At 35.4% G+C, this 23,792-nt stretch overlaps 1 protein-coding gene across 1 annotated transcript in view; it reads right to left on the bottom strand.

The window, feature by feature from the left end:
- Positions 1-23,479, bottom strand: part of LOC148948136 (uncharacterized) — a 33,322-nt gene extending 9,843 nt beyond the window's left edge. The window contains exons 1-2 of the mRNA XM_089095202.1: positions 23,414-23,479; positions 4,925-5,105 (exon numbers count right to left, since the gene is read on the bottom strand). Of these exons, the coding sequence (XP_088951328.1) occupies positions 4,925-5,105; position 23,414 (182 nt within the window). The 5' untranslated portion in view covers positions 23,415-23,479. The remainder of the gene's footprint in view (positions 1-4,924; positions 5,106-23,413) is intronic.
- Between the last annotated feature and the right edge of the window lie 313 nt (positions 23,480-23,792).

Genomic DNA, 23,792 nt, shown 5'->3' with positions numbered 1-23,792 from the left:
AAATATAGAGGTTCAATACTAGTAAGGTGTTTATCTATTTCACGACTTTGTTTTGTCGGCCTTTTTGTCAAATCAAGGCCAATAATGGTTGTTTATGTTGAAATTTACGTTAAAAGAGCTCCATGCTAATTTTTTACAGCCCTCTGTTTTACTAAGATCAACCCTAATAAAAAAAAAACCTTATTCAACGATATTTCTTATGCAAAATTTTATTTTTTTAGTTATTTTACTTTAATTTAGTGACAAATTTTTAGTACAATTTCTATATTATTTGGGTTTCATCTTGCTTTAAAAAAAACTATATGAAGATTTGTAGACAATAACTGATAGGTAATTTTAAACTAGTTAATATTTTGAAGCGCAGAATAACCCTAGATTCTTTTACTGCATTAAGTTTCAGGAACGTTTAAACGTTTTTAAAGAAAGTTAAAGAGCTATATTTGAGCATAAGACAAGCAAAACTAAAGTTACATAATAAATATAACTCAAAACGATCAAAAACTATAATTAATGATAAATGAAACCTAAAACGAAGAGGAATTAAAATGAATAATTATGCCAGAACCTATTTTTTTTCATAAGTACATGACTTTACTAATCCACATTCACAAACAAAAAATAACTTAGACAAAACTCACGCTGGAGAAAACCTATGAAGGTTTTCGATCGCTCGAAAGTCCACATAACTACCTACCTATTACCTCAAATATTTACATAAACCGCAACTATTTAATTAAAACTATTATAAATAGACCAAAAATAGATAAACTATAACCTATATATATATGAAAAAAATATAGATAAATAAATAAATAACTAAATTAAAAATAATAATATATAAATAAAATATAAAAGAAAAATAAAATAACTAATCAGATCTCCATCACTCATAATACTCAATTCCCTCTCCCCTCCCCCACCCTGCCCTTCCAACCTTACCTTAGCCCCTAACCACTTGGTGGCAATATTATGAATAGGAATTTCATAATAGGTAATAATCAACTTGAAATGCTATATTTTTCTTATTAGATAGTTTTTTTTCCGAATAATTTTTGAGCTTTCTGTTACTATAGGTGGTTTCTGTTACTCTCTGTTACTTTCTGTTACTTACTTTCTGTAGCTTTCTGTTACTATAGGCGGTTGGATATCAATGAAATTAAGGTCTCTCTACGTTCCTGCTGAAAGTTGGCTGTGGTGGGAGGGGTTGTTTGGCCGAGCAATTGGTTTTATTTACGCTCTCATCTACGCAGTTTCAAATTCCTCGAATAGTGCTGGCTGTAAAAAGTTGCAATATTTTCTACTAAAAGATATATTTGCGAACAATACCATTTGTTACCCTTACCCAGGGCTGCCCTGGTCATGTTACTCCTAGTGGAACGTTGTTTGAACCTTTCGACAATTCTGAAACCCATAGAGGGCTAATAGGTTGTCTGGGGCCCCAAAGAGCATAGAAAGTAGACCCTTGAGGCCGGGAAAAGCAATTAGCTTTTGAATAAGTCTACGCTAGCACGTAGAGTAAGATGCATCGTTTTCTTATGTGTTCTAATGTTCTTAAGTTTTCTTATGTTCCGATCACCAAAGACTACGGTTATTTTTTAATTACTATTATATTGAATAGGAAGACACCTTTTTTGTACTTTAGAAACTTTTTACTGCACTAATATTTCTAATTATACTAATTACATAAATTTTACTTAATTATTAAACTGAAAAATCCCAAGAAACGCCAAATGCTACATGGCGTTAGGAATTTTAAGAAACCCCAAATACTAGATGGCGTTTTATTGTTCGATAATAGGGTCGGTTTCTACTCTTACAAGTTACCAATATTCTCGGGTATAGCTATAAGGCTCATGAGGGTAAATGTACTCTTAAAGGGCTGTGATATTTAACCACCGTGACTACCATGTTAAGAAACCCCAAATACTAGATAGCGTTTTATTTTGTTCATAACAGGGTCGGTTTCTGCTCTTGCAAGCTACCAATATTCTTTGGTATAGCTATAAGGCTCATGAGGGTAAATGTACTCTCAAAGGGCTGCGACATTTGACTACCGTTGGAATTCTACAAGTCTTGTAAGTCATGATTATTTTAGTAACAATAGGTCACTACATAGTTATGAAACCCGTCATGCTGATACTTTTGTTGGGCCACATAGAAGTGGAACCAGGGCTGTTTTCTCTACTAGATTTTGAGGGCCCCATGCATGGAACTCTATTCGAGAGAGTATTCGGTTGGCTGAGCACCTCAGGCTATTTAAAAGTAATTTGAAAAAAAAATTATTTTAGCACCTCAGGCTATTTATAAGTAATTTGAAAAAATATTTATTAAGAAAAGTTTCGTAGTTTTATTTATTTAATATTATTATTATGGTAAAATGGTTGATGAGCCGCCCCGTCGCATGTGCTTTTTTGTATCTTTTTTGGGGTGGTCATTAGTAAGTTAGGTTATTAGTAGTCTAATGTTTTTGTTTGTAAATAAAACCATTGAATTGAAAAAAAATCAACTCATAAACAATTCCTAATGATAAAACAGTAAAAACTTAATAACAGTTTATATTATTATTTTAAGCTTTAAAAAGGGTGCTCAATCTAATAGCTTATTTCAATAATTGCTGCGCATGTAAATACGTACAAATAGTCTAGAAAACACGTCAGTGAGCCCCTAGGGACCCCAACAAATGTCCTAGTGTAATATCTAAGCAGTCACTTGGAAAAACTCTGAAGTACCAAGGGCAATGAAAATGAAATATAATAGTTTGAATGGGTTAAGTGAAAATCTGCACAACTTGCGCTAGATGTTGCCTAAATTCTTGTACTAAAAAATTTGGGAAAACAGGAATTCAATTTTTGATGATAAAGATTCTCCGTATGCAGTTTTGGTTGTAGCGGCAAAAAATACAAAAAAAAGAAACGTGGGTTAAAATTGGCAAAAAAAAGTTAAAAATCGATGACACCAAACAGCTTAAGAACATATAGCAACAGTTTAAGAACATATAGCTTTCCTTTAAAAGTGTAGTTGCCTTTAACAATTAATGTTTGAGTTTTTACGGGCGGAAGCTCATCAAGTTCAACAACTTAGTTTTGTATATTTATTTTTCAACTTGGAAACACTGAGGAAAATTTGACAATGCCCTAAGCACCACATAATTTTGAAATAGCCAAAGGAAAAACATTATAAAAATCGCGGTTTTCACTCTTGAATAGACCTATAGGCCCAGGGGTAGTTTTCTTTTTATGTCCTTGGAACTTTATCTATAAGTCGGAAAATAATTTCCACTACTTATAGTTTCCCACTGTATAAAGGGACCCAATATACCTTACACGAATCCAGTGATCCAGGGCGTGAGGGGGGTGCTTGGCCTTCCCTAACGTAGTCTGAAGTAGTCTAATTTACTTAATTAACGCAATTTTGCGTTAATTAAACTTGCTCCTAACGCAAGTTTGTCGGATCAACCTATTTTGCGCCCCCCTCCTCCCTAAAAAAAAGTCCCGGATCTGCCCCTGCACGAACCTTTAAAGGTATTTATCTGCCACTGCTTTTGTAAATCTGCAACTTATCCCCATGCCTTGGAAATGAACAGGATCTCCCGCCGCGATGATTCACCACTCGTTTTAGCGGGTTTCCTACTTACATGCTTTTTTCGGTAGCAGTCTGGGTGAATTTTACGCTGTTATTTTTCTAGATAGTTAGAATTTGTTCCAATATTCTAGTCTTCCCTCCACTCCTTATGTTAAATTAGTCAAAACTTTACAAGATCCAAGGACATAAAAAAAAACCTGGACCTCCCTTAGTCCCAAATTACCACGCACCACGTCATGGGCGTAGGAAGCATATTGTCTAGGGGGTGGGCAGTCGATAGTGTGATGGAGGGCCTTTTATCACTGATTTTCCAACCATCTGCTTTTTCAGCCATATCTAATGGAAATTTGAAGGTCTAGGGGGGGGGGCAGATGCCCCCTGGTTCCCCCTCCCTTCGCCCATGCACCACGCATTAATACCTAAGCACCACGATTTTTAAATGTTTTATTGGCTGTTGCTAAATAATGAAGTTTTCTTAGAGCAAAGCCACATAATCATCAGTGTTGCCACGCTGAACTGTGAAAATAGATAAGTAAAACTAATTAGTTGAATTTGACACCGCTTTCTGTCTATAAAAATCCAAAAAAAAATGAAAAATCTCTTGATTTCAAAGACAATTACATCTTTAAAAGAAAGCTAAACCTTTTAAGCTATTTGGTACCATTTGTTTTTTATTTATTTTTCGCTGATTTTTCACTCATACTTTTTAAAAAAATTTGCACTTGCTATAAAAAAACGGTACAGCTGCATATAAAGATTTTTTTCACTAAAAGTTGAATTTACGTTTTTCCTAATTTTTTAAGATATATATGGTAATATAAGTTTACTTAACCAGTTTCAACAATATGATTTCATTTTTATTGTCCTTGGTAAATTTATTACCCAGAGAGCAAAATCAATTTTTTCGACGAAAACCTAAATAGCTGATAGTCATTCTTGATTATGAGATAAGCCAGTTGAAGAACAACATTTTTAGTAAGTTTTATGTTAAGAGTTATTTTACTCTAATATTATTACTGTGATTGGTGATTTTTTTTTTCTACGGTTGTGATTTTCAATTTTGAAAGACCTGTCAAAGTGTTTTTTTTGTTTTTTTTACAGTTAGTGACAACTATAATACGCAGGATATTACGAAATATACTGGCCTTGGGCCCCTAACCCTGGGACATACAAATCTTACTATTAAAAAGTTAAACTTGTATTAGTATGGGGAAAGTGGCCTGACTAGTGAATAGGCATAAGCAATACTCAAATTTCATAAAATAAAGTGTCCTGTCTTTGAAGTTTTCACCTCAAGCTGGGAACCACCCATTTCATGCCAAGTAAAATAAACTAGATTTACCTTTTTTTGAAAGTCCCTGCGGACTCATCAAACAGCGAATCAAGGAAAAGCGTTACTGGGATAATAACCTGAAATAGCCCTCGAATTGAATTCTTTCCTGTTCCCTGAGTAACCAATGGAAGAGTCAAATAGTTGTTAACAACCCATTGGGGTCGCAATAAGATGGCGTTACGATTGGCCACTGAAAAAGAAAAAAGAAGATGTCTTTACCTTGCGGATTTCGTATCCTGGGTGGCAAATAATTGATCCAATAAGATTGTAATACGAAATAGGAAGCTAAAGTTGGCTAAGTAGATAAACATAGGGTTCACTGTGCTATCAATTGGAGCTCGGATCTCATTCTCTATTGCCCAAGATGGCCTTTGTATTGTTACTTTGTTATTGAAAAAGAGCGCCATCCTGAAGTAGAGAAAAAAGCATCTTAGCTACTGTCTTTTACCCCTTTGATTCTTAAGTTAAATATTAGACAATTAAGATTTTATCTTATAAATTTGCTAGAGTGTGCCCCCATCCTGTCCAACCCCTTACCTTAATGGATTTTATTGAAGCTAGAATTATTCTCTATTGTCCAAAATGCCCCTTGTATTGCTACTTTATCACATACAGCGCAATGGTTGTGTCTAGATACAGAGCGATATCGCATCAATGCATTGAATCGAATTTATTTATGACTCGCTGTAAATGCAATAGCAAAAAAAGTATAAGAGAAGAAAAAGAAGAAAAGAGAAAGACGGAGAATGACAGAAAATTAAATTGACTTATCTATTATAGTATTATTTATTCTTTTATTTCGCCAGGCAACTTCGTATGGAAAGCGTTTTCTTAGAAACTTCGGATGGGGCTCATTTGAATAGAAATTTAAGATTTCAGTACCGGTTCAAAAAGTCGAAACCGATTGAAGGGCAACCATTCCCTCCCTCAACCTTCTAAGCTGAATCCCTCCCCCCTCAAAAATGATTAAAATTTTTAGATATCAATTCTCTTCAAAATAATCGAAAGGTCAATAAATAAAGGTGAATAAAATCACCTGTAGCGCCCAGGGAAAAGGCTGTGAATTACTTTTTGGTGTTGCCTATTGTTTACATATAATTTTTATTACAAGGAAAGGGGAAATATTTGATGCTGGGTCCTAAAAGCTAAGGACATTAAGGTAAAACCCCAGGGAAGGTCGAGGAAGACGTTGAGTTAAATCAAAAGATATTATGTTTTTACTGAAAACATGAGATAATTTAAACGTTTTACCTTTTACGAACTTAATAAAGCCAAAATGGTTGAGAGTTTCAAGAGTGAATATCATTATATATTAAACAGTCATGAATATTATTACAAATTAGTTACAATAATAGGAATTAATATTAATCTAGCATTGATATTCTTATATATTAAATTTAAGTCAGTTATTCTCCTTAATATTGGTTATTATAGTGTTTCCTTTCTGTAAATGATGTTGCGACAAATAAAACACCCTGCTCGAAATAAAAATAGTTTTCAGTAAAGTTTAATTGAAACTATGATGTTTAGACGGCTTATGGGGCTTTAGCTCTACGTCTGTTTGCTGTAATTTCTGTTCGTTTTAAGTTTGACTTAAAACAAAAAAATTGCGTCTGTTTTGGGTCACATTCATTCATTTATTCATGATTTCTGCTTGTTTTAAATTTCAACTATTATTTTACTTTGACTCTACTCGTCTTTTGTTTAATGTAGCTTTCATTTTTTTTAGAACAATTTTTTTCTTGAAATGTATTTACAATTAATTTTTGAAAAAGATTTTCATCCTCAGGTAGATAAGAGACACAAATAAGTTATCGTCTTAACCACCTTGATTCTTCATTTAAGTACTAAAACTTAAGGTGATTTTTACCGAAAATTTGGTTGATTATACTCGAATCCTGCTGTAAAGTAAAGAGCCTTCCTTAATCATGATATTATTAACTTTTACAATACTTTAAATCTCCCCTCTTCTCTGCAGTTGTGAAGCCTTAAAAGGTCAGTGATGGGGTTTCATGTCTCGATTAAATACAAAGTTATAGGCAGTAGAGTTTTGTTTAATATTGTTAAAGTTTTTCTCAATAATTCCAAGGAGGTTTCTATCACAACAAGCTCCTTTGGTTACTAGTGGCTGAAGTATACTAGCTCCGTGCACTAGCTATGTGTTATCTATATGTATTTTCATCTAGCGGAATTATTAAATATCTTCAAAGATCAAACTGCCTTTCCATGAGGTACAAATAACAGTTCCATATCTGGAAAAAAAAATTCTGGATATTTCGGTCACATACACAGTGGCCGTTCACTGTATAACGAAAGGATTTGTCCCTATTAAACTTTATTTGTATGTAGCGGAATTATTGGAGAGAAAATCTATGCAAAAAACTAAGATTAATACACGAAATTTGCTGATCAGACCTTAAGGTTATATTTTGCCATTTGAAACTGTATATGAGTTAAAAATACACAAATTTTCATGTTTTTATATAATCATATTACACTGAATGGGGAGTTACTTTTAAGTGGCACTGGCTATAGAAGGGAAAAGTTTGCCCAAAATCTTTATAATTTCAGAGTTCAATAAGCAGCAATTCATCCATTTAGAAATATAAAATCTTTGAATATTTATCTATTAGCGTAACTAACTATATTTTCGGTAAGTTTCAAAGGTTATATGGATTTGCAAGATTTTTGGATTTTTTACAAGATATTCATTTCGATTGCCAAACCGCGTTCAATAGTGCACTATAATTATGCTTATTCAATAAATTACTGCCATCAATTGAAATTAAGTGCAATAGGTTCTGTCGGACGTGGGGTTTGTGACACTAAATCCACTTTCACTCGGGTTCCTTTTCTCTGCCGTATTCGAAACTGCCATGGATATAACCCTCTGGTTTAGCTAGTATAAGTTCAAAGAAGTGCATGTTCGGTTAATTAGTCTACTTTAGTTGCGCGTATACCAGCATGGATGAAAGAGATTGTTACGAGACAGGCGGGGAGGAGAATAAGGTTAAAACACAAAAAAAGAACCAAATAATTCGAAGAGCTAAACAAAATTAGAAAAGAAATCCAGATATCAGAGTGAAGGATCAAACGCCTCCTCACTCTAACTTCATATCTGCGAAGGTAGGCTTTAAAACTTGAGAATTTGCAAACTCTTCTTAAACAAAATAACTATCTTCTTTTTTAAGCCTGCTCAAGATCCCTTCCCTTTCAGAAGATTTTTTTTTAAAGGAAATGCGTGTTCAAATGAGAGCAAAATAAGGTATTTACCCAGATAACTTCATGGGGGGGGGGCTTGGGTCTAATAAAAAAACACTAATAAATTTCGAAATTTTTGCGCAACAATATTGTTTTGCACATCTAACTGTTTTAACATAATCGCCCCTCACTATGTGGAGACTTTAGATTATGCTTCATTACACATTATCGCTTTGTAAATTGTAACTAAATTAAAAATTTCTTATCTGTTACCACCTTCGGGTAAAAAGCTATACATTAATCATTGTTAGAACACTTTTTGCTTTAATACCCGCTCAAGGTTTTAACTACTAAACTAACTCTCTAAACTCTCTAAAAAAAAGTATCTCTAAACTAACTACAGGAAAAGCAAATTTCTGACTTTATACTGCCCTTAAAAGTCCATTAGATGCTTTTTATAGTTTCTTCGATATTTTCCAACTACCGTTAGTTTTTGGCCAAACAATTTAAAATTGTCATATTTGCCAATTAAATTTTTCTCAGGTCATATTTTTATGTTTTTCATTTTTTTTACAACGAAAATGGTTTTTTTTGCGGATGCTGCGTCAAAAATGATTGAAAAAAAAAATTATTCTAGAACTGATTTTAACTAACAAAGCGTCACTGTTTTAGCTAGTGTAGAAGGAGAAAACCCTTGTAAAAATGCTTATTCATGATTAATAAGTCGTTTTGAAATCTAAAAAAAGCAAAAATTCACAATAAAATGGAAAAGATTATGTTTTACAAAAAAAAGTATTTCTGATAAACTTGACAACATTTGTTTTTTTTTCCGCCGATTAGTCTCAATATTTGTGCACCAAATATAACAAAATACGGTATTTTTGTCTTATAGCCACCACCCTCAAGATATTATATCGTGAAAATGAGACAATATCCGGTTTTCAGAGTCTTTATACCAGACAGTATTAGCTTCAGCTTGGTGGGAAACGACATTGCAGTTATATTTTAATTAAATATTTACTTGGTATTTTGGTTAGGTTAGTTTAAGTTATGAATTTAATATAATGTACTTTGGGCAGCCGCCCTTCCATAATTTTTATTGCAGCTTTCACACTTTTGTAAATGAAGTATCATATTTTCATCTTATTTTATTTTATTTCATTTGCATTAACCAAGCTTCACTTCTTGACAGAATTTGAGTGTGGTGGCTATAAGACACAAGTACCCAAAATTCTTCTTAACTCTTAGAAGATAATCCTTTCTCTGCCCAACAAGTTTGTCTATAATTCATAAATTCTAGCTACTGCCATACTAGAATTAGAGAGGTCTTTTTGTGCTGGAGCGACAATAGAGGTCTACATTATCCAGATTACCAGTTTTCCGTCCCTTTTTCTGCGAAAACGCCAATTGTAGACGTGCCTTAGCGATGAACAACTAAATCAAATGAATCAAAGGAATGTACAATTGTTGTTCTATTTTGATCCCGGCTACTTCAGACTCTTTCAGATTTGACCTTGTTTTTTTTGGGTTGTCAGACGAGTTTCGAGGATTACGAATACAATTTATTTCTCTTTCTCTGAGAACCTTGCCATAAATCAAATTGATTACAGAGCCTAAAAATAGGCATATCAATTTTCGAAAGCTCACTAGCTTTCAAATAATCGAATCACGGGTGCCAATTAGGGGGGGGGGGAGGGCAAGAGGAACCGCTCTCTAGGTGTCTTCATCCTCCCCCCTAAATTTTGAAAGTTACTTTTTTTGGTATTAATATTAAATTATCGCAAAAAAAAAAAAATTCCCCTAAATTTGGAGAAATGCATTTTCCATTACTATATTCCCTGGAACTGGCACTCCTGAACACACCAAAGAACAACCTCAATAATTCACTGTGGATTCCAAATAATGCAAAAAGATTTATTTACAAAAGATTAAGAAACACAATTAAACCAAATAAAGTACTAGTTTAGACATTAAAAATATTTTAAGCCGGTTTAGTTACACATAAACACAAAAAGGCTACATGAAAATTTGATGTTTTTCCAAACTAACTTGGCATTTTTAGATTGAGCAGAATGGTAGGGATTTGATCAAACACGCTGAGATAACACAAAATTAAGAGGTCGTGTTTCTTGATTTATCACTCAGAGCACTATTCACAATTGTTTTCTGCTCAGCAACCCTTTATGCTAATTATAAATGGCCTATTTCATGTCCTTGTATTACCAAGCCTCATCACTCGAAGCTCAAAGCAGATATTAATGCAGGGAGGAGGGGGGCTCCCTCCTTGTTTCAAAATTTCGTCAAAATTCTCAATGATCTCCAAGTTTTTTATTTAACTTATCTGATTTTTTTTTTTTTTAATTTGGTGGTCACTCTGAAATACTGCCCAAGAGCAAATTCCTTTGCTCGTACGAGCCTCCAAGCTTTCATGCAGCACTGCATTTGTGCCTCCAGTTCTTCTGCATTTCTGGTACAAGTGAAGAAGCAAAGTACTTAGCTCCTGATTTTAAACGGAAGCAATGAGCCAAATGAATCACACCACCAGCTCAGGCACGTACACCTAAATTTACTTGAGACGCATCCATGGCTGCCAACGGCTTCAAAATAGTAAAGTAGAAACAAATTATCTTCAAATAAGAGGAACATCATAAAAACCATACTGGAGGGCAGAGCTTCAGGCCCATTCCCTATCCACTTGCCCGCCCTAAAAGGGCTAGAAAAACAGTACAAAAAACGAATGTTAACCCAGCTCTGTGTCATTATTGCACCGGGATTTTTTTTTTCATTTACCATTGTGTACAAAAGAAAATGCATTGAACACTTTAAAAAAAAGCCATTGTACTTCTCCGAGTCACTCAGTTGGTCCTTTCACAGTTTTTTCACAGTTTTCACAAATTCACAGCTTTCATTTACAAATTATTTTGGTAATGGACAGTAGATACCAAGTAGGTAAACAGGGACAGGCGTCAGTTACAATGCCCCCCTCTCTGTATTCGGATTAGAGAATGTCATGATTTCTATGATTTTCTCTTAGTTTCTTAAATTTTACATACAGTTGCCTACTTTGGGGTTCATCTTAATTCTCATTCTCCTAAATAATATTTTTCAATGTCTTGATGAAAAGTTTTATTTGTTACTCATGTATATACATATATATATATATATATATATATATATATATATATATATATATATATATATATATATATATATATATATATATATATATATATATATATAATTATTTAAATCTTGGGTCTCAACCCCTTCCTTACTTGTACTACTTTAAAAAATAAGTATGGAATTGTGTAATGCCTGTCTTGTATCTGAGTTTAATTATTGTATCCGATCCTCCCCCCTCCCCCCAGTCTTCAAGTGTTAACGATCAAATTCAATTTCTGGTTTAATGAATAGAATACACATTTTAAACATGTTTATCTAACATTCTTTTGAGAACGAATGCGTACATGTATGTATATCTGCTTTAATATTTAGAATTTTACGAGGTAAATTTTTCATTTCAAATATAAAGGAGAGCAATACCTAGGCATATGAATTACAAGTATTAACCAGCTATATTTATTATATCCTAATAAAACTTAATTAAATTACAAGTATGGCATAACACTGTTAGATAAAGGGGCCGGCAGTCCCCTCAAACCTTTTTTTTGGTAAGTTTTAAATGTTCCCATTCCTCATGTTTAAACATATTTATGTCAGCTTTTCATTTTTTATGATAAGTTGTAGGCTTCATATTTATAGCATAAATTAACAATAAATTATAAATCACAAACGAATTGCTGTTTTGTGGCCCAGAATTGTTGAAAACGGTAATTTCCCCCCCAAAATCTATTTTTCAGTTTAATGAGGGTACTACATGTTGATACCAATTATTTACTCCACAGAGACTAATATTTCAAGAAGGGAGACATTGGAAAAAGTACCATTGTAGGTGAAATATATAGAAAAACAGAAGGTATTAGAATATACACAGCCGTCCCAACATTTTGGGTGTGTTTTTGTTTTGGGGGGGGGGGAGGGTCGAAGATTTTCCCGAAGCGACTTGCAACCATTAATTAGGGAATATATTAAAAATTAGTATTTCAGAAGATGGACAGAAGAAACTCTTAACATTTTAAGGCATGACCAACTTGACAATTTAAATTTCATCATGGTTGCCATCCCTTTTTCTGTGTTTTCCTTTTTTTTCCCCCTTCTCCCTTTTTTAAATTGAATGAATATTGTTCTGCCAAAAACTTTGACAATTTACTTTAAACTTCCAAACGGTCTCAAATTAGAAATGAATCCTCTCGAGGGAAGTTATCTCTGAAAAACTGTAAAGAAGATCAACGCATATAAGTCTAGGGAGAAGTTCTGGGGAAGAACTAGGAAAGTTCTAAAGACTTGGGAAGAACTGGGGAAGTTACAACTTTTGTCCTTTACTTATTGCTTTTGCCCTTTGCCCTTTACGAATTAAGAAGAAGGTTTTATGTTTGGCTTAGATCCTGCTTCTTTAGGACTGTGTGCCTTGGTAAGGTGGCTCCCTGGAATTGAGGTGTATTCAAACTTGTTTTAAGCTACGACATATTTTCAAGAAACTTTTACAGTTTTGGAGGTAGAAAAAGATTGGAAGTAAGATCTTCAAATTATTCCCTAATTATCCCTAAATTATCCCTAATTTGAATTTTGAATCCCTTCATTAATCTTTATCCACCTAGTACAGACACATTTCAAATCTAAGGAGACTCTGTGTCCTGAAGGGAATGGAATAAAAATAGATACTTGTAATAACCTTCTTCAACTTTAATTTTATCTTTTGATTGATTCCTAGGATTATATCCTTCTAACATAACAATTTTTTTAGTCAAACCAAGCCCTCCCTTCTCTACTTCTACCAAAATAAGATGAACAGGAAGCCAGCATTGTATTCAAGGTGTAGAGCTAGTTTGGTATCCATTTAAACCCCCTAATTTATATTCAAACCAAGCCACCGAAAAGGGGTACTATTTGTGTTTAATGCTAAAACTGAATTAAAGTCAGCAGGCAATAATAAAGAATGAAACACAAAGAACAAATAATTACTATGGATAGTCAAACAGTTCGTAATAACGAACTGTACGTAAGGAGCGACCCGACTCAATAGTAACCAAAACAAAAAAAAACGGAATTTTGATACTAGTAGATCATAGGCAGCGCAATAGCACTGCCTATGATCCCCCCCCCCACGCCCATCATTCCCTCAAACATCCAATCAAAACTTTAAGATATGCCAATTTGTTCAGCCTAGTTGATTTCCGGATAGAAAATATGTTTTTGAGGAGGACACTCCCTCACAACCCTCGGGGCAAGGGTTTTAAGTTATGCCCTGAGGGCATATAAGAAAGATGTTGGCACAATGTATTATTTTTTTTTCTTTAAAGCAGGGCACTTCGTATCGAGGAAGTTGTAGAAACTTCGAAAAGGGCTCATTCAATTGGAAATGGGAGTGGCTTGTGCCCTTTTTAATAGTCAAAAGTGGTTTGAAGGCAACTAACACCCCTTCCACGCCCAACATTTCCCGAAACACATCCAATCAAAATTTTAAAATAGCCATTTTGTTCAGCGTAGTTGATTTCCGGATAGAAATTATGTTTTTGAGAAGGACACTCCCCACAGACTTCAGGGCAAGGGTTGTAAGTTATGCCCTGGGGGCATATAAGGTTCTTATAGAAGGTGTTATCGTAGAAACTTCAAAAAAGGCTCATTCGATTGAAAATTCAAAGGGCTAGTGTCGTTTTTAATAGCCGAAAGTGATTGGAGGGCAACTAGCCCCCTCCAAGCCAATCATTCCCCCAAAAACATCCATTAAAAGTTTTGAGATAGCCCTTTTATTCAACGTAGTTTTAAGTTCTGTAAATTAGATCTTTGGAGGATGACAACCCCCCTCACAGCAATCAGGGCAAGGGTTCTAAGTTATGGCCTAGGGGCATATAAGGTTTTTATAGAACGCGTTGTAGTAGAAACTTCAAAAAGGGCTCATTCGATTAGAAATTGAAATGGCTAGTGCCCTTTTTAATAGTCGAAAGTAATTGGAAGGCAACTATCACTCCTTCCACGCCCGCCATTTCCCCAAACACATCCCTATAACATAGCCATTATGTTCCACTCAGTTTAAAGTTCAGTAAATTATACCTTTGAGCGGGACACTCCCCCCACAGTCTTCAGGGCAATGGTTATAAGTTATGCCCTGTGGGCATATAAGGTTTTTATTGAAATCTTTGTCGTAGAAACTTGAAAAAGGGCTCATTCAATTGGTAATTCAGATCGCTAGTGCCCTCTTTAATAGTCGAAAGTGATTTGAGGACAATTAACCCCACTTTCACGCCCACCATTTCCCAAAACACCTCCAATCAAAATTTTTAGATAGCCACTTTATTCAACGTAGTTGAAAGTTTTGGGAATTAGGTCTTTAAGGATGACAACCGATCCCCCTACAACTCTAAGGGCAGGGTTTAAGTTATGCCCTGGGAGTAAGTAAGGTTTTTATAGAAAGCGATGTTGTAAAAACATCAAAAAGGGGTCATTCAATTGAAAATTGAAAGGGCTAGTGCTCTTTTAATAGTCAAAAGGGATTGAAGGCAACTAACCCCCCTCTGACGCCCACCATTTCCCCAAACCCATCAAATCAAAATTTTAAGATATTCATTTTGTTCAACGTTGTCGAAAGTTCTGTAAATTAGGTCTTTTAGTATGATAACCCCCTCAGAGCCCTCAGTGCAAGGGTTGTAAGTTATGCCCTTGGGGCATATAAGGTTTATATAGAAAGTTGTTGTAAAATTTTCAAAAAGGGCTCATTTGTTTGGAAATTGAAATTGCCCTTTCTAATAGACGAAAGTGAATGGAGAGTAATTGCCCCCCCCCCTCACGCCCACCTTTTCCCCAAACACATCCAATCAAAAATTTTAGATAGCCATTTTGTTCAACGTAGTTGAAACTTTTGGAAATTAGGTCTTTAAAGATAACAGATTGCCCCCCCCCCCATAGCCCTTATGTCAAGGGTTATGAGTTATGCCTTGGGTACATATAAGGTTTTTATTGAACGCGTTGTCGAAAAAACTTCAAAAGGGCTCATTCAATTGGAAATTGAAAGGGCTAGTGCCTTTTATAGTTGAAAGTGATTGGAGAGTGACTAACGCCCTTCTCACGCCCACCATTTTCCCAAACACATCCAATCAAAATTTTTAGATATCCATTTTGTTCAACGTAGTTGAAAGTTCTTGAAATTATGTCTTTTAGGATGAAAAACCCCTCAGAGCCCTGAGTGCAAGGGTTGTATGTTAAGTCCTGGGGCATATAAAGTTTATATAGAAAGTGGTTGTAGAAATTTCATAAGGGGCTCATTTGATTGGAAATTGAAATTGCCCTTTTTAATAGTCGAAAGTGAGTGATGAGTAATTAAACCCCCTCTCACGCCCGCCATTTCCTCAAAACATTCAATCAAAGCTTAGAGATAGCCATTTTGTTCAACGTAGTTGGAAGTTCTGGAAATTATGTATTTAAGGATGACAAACCCCCCAGAGCCCTTAAGGCAAAGGTTGTAAGTTATGCCCTGGGGGCATAAAAGGTTTTATAAATAGAGTTGTCGTAAAAATTCAAAAGGGGCTCAATCAATTGGAAATGGAGAGGGCTAGTGTCCTTTTTAATAGTCAAAAGTAATTTGAGGGTAACTAACCCCCCTCTCACGCCCACGTTTCCTCCAAACACATCCAATCAAAATTTTCTGATAGCCATTTTGTTCAACATAGTTTTAAGTTCTGGAAATTAAGTGTTTGAGAGTTACACCCCCCGCAGCCCTTATGTCAACGGTTGTAAGTTATGCCTAGGGGCCATAACTTTCAATACAATTTTTATTGAAAGTGCTGTTGTAGAAACTTCAAAAACTCTCGTTCGACTAGAAATTCAAAGGGGTATTGCCATTTTTTATAGTCGAAAGTGATCGGAGAGCGACTACCGCCCCTCTCACGCCCACCGTTTCCCCAAACACATCCAATGAAAATTTTAATATAGCTATTTTGTTTAACGTAGTTGAAAGTTCTGGAAATTAGGTCTTAGAGGATGACAACCACCCTAACAACCCTGAGGGTAAGGGTTGTAATTTATGCCCCGGGGGCATATAAGGTGTTTATAGAAAGCGTTGTCATTTCAAAAAGGGCTTATTCGATTGGAAATCGAAAGGCCTAATGCCCTTTTTAATAGTCAAAAGTGATTGGAAGGCTTGACATTTTTATAGTAAAGATCGATGTGGGTATAATGTATTATTTTGTTGTTGTTGTTGTTTAGACCAGGGCAATTCGTATCCAGGGAGTTGTCGTGGGAACTTCAAAAATGGCTCATTCGATTGAAAATAGAAAAGGCTGATGCCCTTTTTAATAGTCGAAAGTGATTGGAGGGCAACTAATCCCCCTCCCACGCCCACCCATCCATTTGCCCATTTTGTTTAAAAACTAAATGGTGCCTTAAAATTAAATCAAAATGCACCGTGTTAATGCTAATTCTCAATAAAGCATCTCAGCAGTATCTCAAGACCGACTGAGGGTATTATGTTCAGACTTTCGGGGCTACTTCTGCTCTTAAAAATTTAACAAAATCAAAATAGTGTAAGTGTATCAAAGCTATCAAAGAAAGTATAGAGATTTTTTTTGCGAATGGTATCAAGTTTTCCATTTCAGGTCAACTAGAGGAGGTATGAATCTAAATTAAACACTACTATTTGTGCCCAGATTTTTAAAAGGGTACATGTAATTAAAAATTGGTAAAAATTTTCGCCAGCATACAAATAGCAGGCCAAACTATAAAGTCTTAAAAAAAAGAAAATTTGCACTTTACTGAAAAAAATACAAATGACTGTGCTTTGTCAGTTTAATATACATATACTGATATTTAGTAATCAAAATGTTAATGTTATTTGATTTATTAAAGTTATAAAAATAAAAATATTTATATTTTTTTCAGTAAAGTGCAAATTTTGTTACGGCGTTGGGAAGGCAAAGGGGTTTTGAGCCCAACTTATGTTAATTTCTGCTCGTTTTGAGTTTGACTAGGTTATTTATTGTAATTTCTGTCCGTTTTGGGTTTTATTTATTTATTGATGCTGATTTGTGGTAGTTTCACGCTTGGTAGATTATTTGAATTTATTTTTGCTCATTTTTTGTTTAATGGAGTTCTATTCTTTTCTTTTAAAAACTTATTCTGTGGAAAAAGTTTTTTCTTTAATTAATTGCATCAAGAAAATCGGATTGTTATGCTGATTTCAAATAAATAAGTTTCATCAAGTTTAGTTTTATCCATCAAAAGTTACGAGCCTGAAAAAATTTGTCTTATATTCGAAAAAAGGGAGAAACACCCTCTAAAAGTGATAGAATCTTAATTAAAATCAAACTATCATATTCAGCGTATAACAAAACCCTACTGTAGATTCTTCAAGCTCCTCTCTGCAAAAATATGGAATTTTGTATTTTTTGCCAGAAGAAAGATCAAGGATGTGTATTTATTTGTTGTTTTTTTTTTCGTTTTTTTTTTCCAGGGGTAATCGTATCGATCCAGTGGTCCTAGAATATCACGAGAGGGCTCATTTGAACGGAAATTAAAAGTTCAAGTGCCCTTTTTAAGGGACAAGAAAATTGGAGGGCAACCAGACCCCCCTTCACGCTCATTTTTTCTCAAAATCATTCGGCCAAAATAACCATTTTGTTCAGCATGGTCGAAAATTTAATAAATCTGTCTTTTAGGATTACTTAATCCCGCCCAGTCTCCGGGGGAAGGGCTGCAAGTTATAAACTTCGCCCATTGTTTCCCCATTATTGGGAAGTATACAGACGTTTTCAGGGGGGATTTTTTTCTGGTGCGGGGGGTCGGAGGAGGTATTTACGTGGGAGGATCTTTCCATGGAGAATGTTTTTATGGGGGGGAAGGAACATTTCTATGAAAGGGCACCATATTTCCCAGCATTATTTAAAAACAATCAAAAATTCAATAAAAAACTAGTTTTTTCAACTGAAAGTAAGGAGCAGCATTAAAACTTAAATCAAACAGAAGTTATTACGTATATTAGGGGGTTCGCCCCCTAGTCAATACCTCGCTCGTTATGCTAAAGTTTTTTAGTACTTTCAAAAGAGTTATCTATACTAATTAAACAGCCTTTGTGATTCAGCGGTCATTCTTAAAGAATCGGAGCAAAATTCGAACTTTAGCGCATTGAAGCGTGTTTAGCGTTTTAAATTTGAACTTTAACGTAATTGGAACAAAATTCGAACTTTAGCGAATAACTTTAGCGAATGCTCTACGTAATGTTTCAGCAACAAAAAACTACGGGTCACATTGGTGGGAAACCCAGGTCTATCAAATTGGACTCGAACTCTCAAAAAGTACTACAGACCACAAAATAACTTTGCACCTGCTTTTACATCCCAAAATGTTTGGTATTAACCAGACGTCCAAATCTGATAGAAGCCAAAATGTTGTATATATATATATATATATATATATATATATATATATATATATATATATATATATATATATATAAACAAAATTTGCATATTAATTTTACTTTTTTGGGCTAAATGGCTTTCTCAAAATTTTGTTCTGACTTAACTTACGAATTAACTAACGTAACGAACTTCTATATTCGTATATTTGTATTACGTATATTATGGAGTTCGCCCCCTAGTCAATACCTCGCTCTTAAAGCTAAAGTTCAAATTTTGTTCCGATTTTGTAAGAATGACCCCTTAATTACAAAGGCCGTTAATTATAAAAAATATTTCTGATAAAAGTACAACAAAAAGACTTTAGCGTAAAGAGCGAGTTAGTGACTAGAGGGCGAACTCAATCATATACGTAATAATTTCTGTTTGTTTTAAGTTTTGATTTTACTCCTTACTTTCAGTTGAAAAAATTGTTATTTTTTATATTTAATTTCTAATCGTTTGTTTAAATGACGCTGGGAAACCCGGTACCCCCTTTAATATTAATTTCCCTTTTCCCATAAAAACTTCCTCTATGGAAAGATCCTCCCACGTAACACCTGTCCCCCCCCCAAATACCAGAAAAAATCCCCCTGAAAACTTCCGTATACTTCTCAATAACCAATACTATATGTAAACATTGGGCAAAGTTCATAACTTGCAGACCTTCCCCCCGGGACTGTGGGGGATTAAATACTCCTCAAAGATGTAGTTATTGTATTTTCTGACTATCTTGAACAAAATGGTTATCTGAAAATTTTTATCGGGTGACTTTGGGAAAAAATGAGCGTGGGAGGGGTCTAGTTGCCCTCTTTTTTGTCAGTTAAAAAGGACACTCAAAGTTTTAATTTCCATTCGAATGGAACCTCCCATGATATGCTAGGACCACTGGGTCAATAAGATTACCCCTGAAAAAAAAAAAAAAACGCATCCGTGATCTCTATTCTGGCAAAAAAAAAAACAAACAAAATTCCATATTTTTGCATATAGTAGCTTTAAAATTCTATAGTAGGATTCTCTGATACGCCGAATCTGATGGTGTGATTTTCATTAAAGTTCTCTGACTTTTAGGTGTGTCTACCCCTTTTTTCGAAAATAAGGTAAATTTTCTCATGTAACTTTTGATGGGTAAGACTAAACTTGATAAAACTTATATATTTAAAATCAGCATAAAAATCTGATTCTTTTGATGTATCTACTAGTATCATAATTCATTTTTTTTAGAGTTTTGGTTACTATTGAGCCGGGTCGCTCCTTACTTATAGTTTGTTACCACGAACTGTTTGATTAAGTTTAGTTGAGACTGAACAGCCTATCTAGTGGATGTTATGAAACAAAAAATAATCCCTCCCATTTCCTACTCAGGTCAAATCTTGCTCAAAGCCAATCAAGCTTTAACATAGAAATCACCTCAAAGATTTCACTTTCCACCAGGTCTTTTAAGTCCGCTGTGTTTTCTGACTAAAGAATTTAGCCCTCCCTCCCACCCCACATAGTTATCGCTGAAAGAGCTGGGATTCGTGAAGAACCCAAAAACGGACAAGTAGGACACTAGATCTTAGTTCCCATCCATTTTTATATTATATACGGCACCTCATTCTGGTAGATTTTATGATAACCTTATTTAGGGAAATCCTTCTCCCCACAAACTTTGAAACCCCCAAAGACATAAATAAGTTATTGATCTGTTTATGTTATCCACCAATTTTAGTTGAGATTCAAAAATTGTTTCTATTAGTCGTTTTGCTGAAAAGAATTTAGGGGCCCCTTACTCCCCACTGGATTGTGTTTGTATATCATCAAGGGCACCTAGGACACAAACTTTAACGTCCCACGAACTTTTACGAGGATGCAACAACCTCATCTGGTAAACGCGTCGATGGCAGAAACCGAGGAACCCAGGCAAAATGCAACATAAATGTTAATTTGGGTTGAGATTTGACACACCCCTTGGATTATCGTTTTGATGAGATAAAATTGTGGACCCAATTTATCCCTCCTACAGAATTTAGATCGGATCCTGACTCCCAAGCGTCACAATTAAGACGATAGCTCTTATTTCCTATCAAGTTCTAACGGCCCCTTCTGGTAGGTATCCCGATCACAAACATGTACACACCCTCTCCCGAACATGGGCCGGATTGGGCATGAGCTCACAACTCGCAGAATTAGACAACTAACTCTTACTTCGCAACACGTTCGGTTAAGACCCCTAGTCTTTACAACCTATATTGATAAATATCATGGTCAAACAAGTATAGGCAGCCCCCCCCTCTCCAGTAGATGTCTTGCATGACACGAATTCCAACAAATTACAACTTGAACAATTGACTAAGTTAAGTTGAGGTTTGATAACCCTCTTCTTTTAAATGCCCTGATGACAAGGACCTAGTGGCCCGAAATTATATTAGATCCTGATTCCAGAACACCTCACTAGAACACTATCTCTTATTTTTCACAGAGTTTGGTTGAGGTCTAACCGCTTATTTTGTTTTATCTTTAAGGGGAATAAATTGAGGAATCCCCTTACATTAACAGAGGACCAATTATGTGCAAACACTAAACAAGCCCAAACAAGACACTTCGTCTTATTTCCCACGAAGTTTGACCTGATAGAAGGGACGTACGCATGGGGGGCCTCCTGGCCCGCCCCCCCCCCCAAAAAAAAATTCACGATTTTTTTCATTTTCCCATAATTTTCTGATTTTTCTCACAGAATAATGGGTTTGAAGGATTTGCCCCCCCCTCGAAACAAATTGCCCCCCCCCCCCGAAACAAATTCCTGCGTACGTGCCTGCCTGATAGCACTGTTTGGTAAATGTTTTCATAAAAATTTAAGACTCCGATTTTTCCTCTCACCCACTAAGTGAGATTGAATGAGGGATTGACCCCCACTAAGACAATCAAGACTTACTATGGTATTGCTTCCCGTAAATTTACATAGACAAGCATTTTTAGTTGATGTTTGGAAGAAGTAACTCAGACATCCTCCCCTTTTTTGTAATAGGTGTGGACCCAAATGTTAAAATTAGGAGATCCACCCTTACTTTCCACCAAGTTTGGTGGAGATTTGACAACCACATCCAACAAGAATCGACGACATCCGATGTTCACACGACAAGAACTTTTCGATGCTTCCCCCTTTCTATCCCTCAAAGAGGTAAGAATGATCTCTTTTAGAGATTACAAGCGATAGGGTCCTAGTAAGAGATAGTGTCGAGAGATGGGCAAGGATTTTGTATAATTCAGCTTATTTTATTTTTCAATGAAAAGAACAAAAAAGGTGCTTTTTAAAAAAACTAGAGGGAAACTACCCCCTTTGCCCCTCAATTGGTGCCACTGATTTTCAGGAGAGGTAGGGTCACCCTGAAAAAGCATAGTTGGGATACAAGCTTTTAATCCCCACCAAATGTGGCTGAGATCCATCAATTCTTATTGGTAAATACCCCACAGGTGAGGATTTAGGAACCCCCTCCTCTCATCATCTCTCAAACAGGTAGGATTGTGTTTGCATGCATAAAAAGTGTAGAAGGACACTAGTTTCTGCGTCAAAATCAAGTTTGGCTGAGATCTGGCAACCCTCCTTGTACATGTGTAGATGACATGATCCCATGAAACCATATCCCTTCCCCCATCTGTTAGCCTGATCTCAACTGAAGGTGTTTAGTCTATTTCTGGGCTCAATAGTTGTATGACCACACCATTTTAGACAGTTTGATCAATACAAAAAGTCTCAAAAGAAAAACCAGAGATTAAGAATTCAGGAACTCTATATTGGCCTTTCTAGAATTATTTCCCAGGAATTTTGAGGAGCTACAGCCCGTATCTCTTGCATCATTCAGGATAATTTAATTTCACTTTATAAATTTCTTCGATACCACGCAATCCCTAAGAATGTTACCATTTGAACTCCAACAATCTGGCCTTGCTTCTACTACTTCAGGTACTAGAAAGCGAAATCAATACATTTCTGAAACCTTTCTGAAAATTTGGTAAACTTCAGGGAAGCATTGCTTTTCCATTTCATTTCCCTTTAAAGCCCCAATTCATGAGAATGTTGGTCAGAGGGGTCAACGACTTGTCTTCACTTGTTTAGCCGAAGAAACGAAGAAAATGTTTTCAAAATCTCGAGAGAGCAATTTGTTTTCTTTTCGTTTCTCAATGAGAACACCAAAAAAAGGGCCTTTTCTAAAACTTGGTGGCAAGTATCCCCTTGCTTCCCAGTTAGTGCCAGTGTATCCCCTTACCAGGAGAGTTTCATTTTCCCACCTCTTACTGCTCCCAAGAAACAGATTGCTGATCAGAAAAAAAAATCTGTAGGGTTGCTCCACAGCACACAGAGACGCCAATTGGCAGATACAGGAAGGACAGTTGCCCCATAGATTTCGAAATGCACCTCTTTTGAAATTTTCACCGAAAAGAACCTTCTTTCCAATCTCTTTGAAAAGAATCGACGAGGCAACAAAATTGCCCGTATAGATTTCGAGTGATTCATTTTGCCCCTCTCCCAAAACTTTTCGTGAATTGACGCCCCTTGCAACACAATAGAGTGAATAGATTGTGGCGCTTCTCTTTGCTTTATCAAGGTACTACTTGTAAATAGATAACCCCCATAAACCTCAGTGTCAAAAATATTGTCTGCGGATATCCATTGTGAAACAAAACCTTTTTCATTCACGGAAGCAGTATAAAACCTCAGAAAAGATTCAGCTAAACTGGGGACAAGGGGCCAGCTTATTAATAGCCCCCGTTTAAATAGAAAACACTCCTCTAGGCAAATCTAATTACTTACTTTCAGATAATTATTCCGTGAATATACTGTAAAACAACGCGTAACTGAATGAACACTGAAGAGGCTGCGACACGGAAGGGCGGTTATAATACAATTAGACTATTATAATTAATGTTTCGGTTTGAATCAACTCCTAGGTGTGTTTTTCAACTTAAAATTTTAATTATTCAAAACACATACTGCCTTCGAACGGAAATCAGGACACGTTGCTACCTTGATCGTAAACTTCTTGTGTGAGATACCGGAGGAATTTTATGTGTTTTGTGAACAAGCGCTTTATTTACCATCTTTTCAACAATTGGGATAGATCATTGAGGTAAGGGCTTAGCTGCTCTGTCACTTCATGTGCTCCAGACCTAAGAACAGAGATACGAATATG

Source organism: Artemia sp. Qi Xiang Cuo, chromosome 10 (assembly GCF_049724085.1).
Source record: "Artemia sp. Qi Xiang Cuo chromosome 10, ASM4972408v1, whole genome shotgun sequence".
NCBI lineage: Eukaryota > Metazoa > Arthropoda > Branchiopoda > Anostraca > Artemiidae > Artemia > Artemia sp. Qi Xiang Cuo.
The sequence above is the reverse complement of the archived record's forward strand: the minus strand, read 5'-3'. Positions and strand labels throughout refer to the sequence as shown.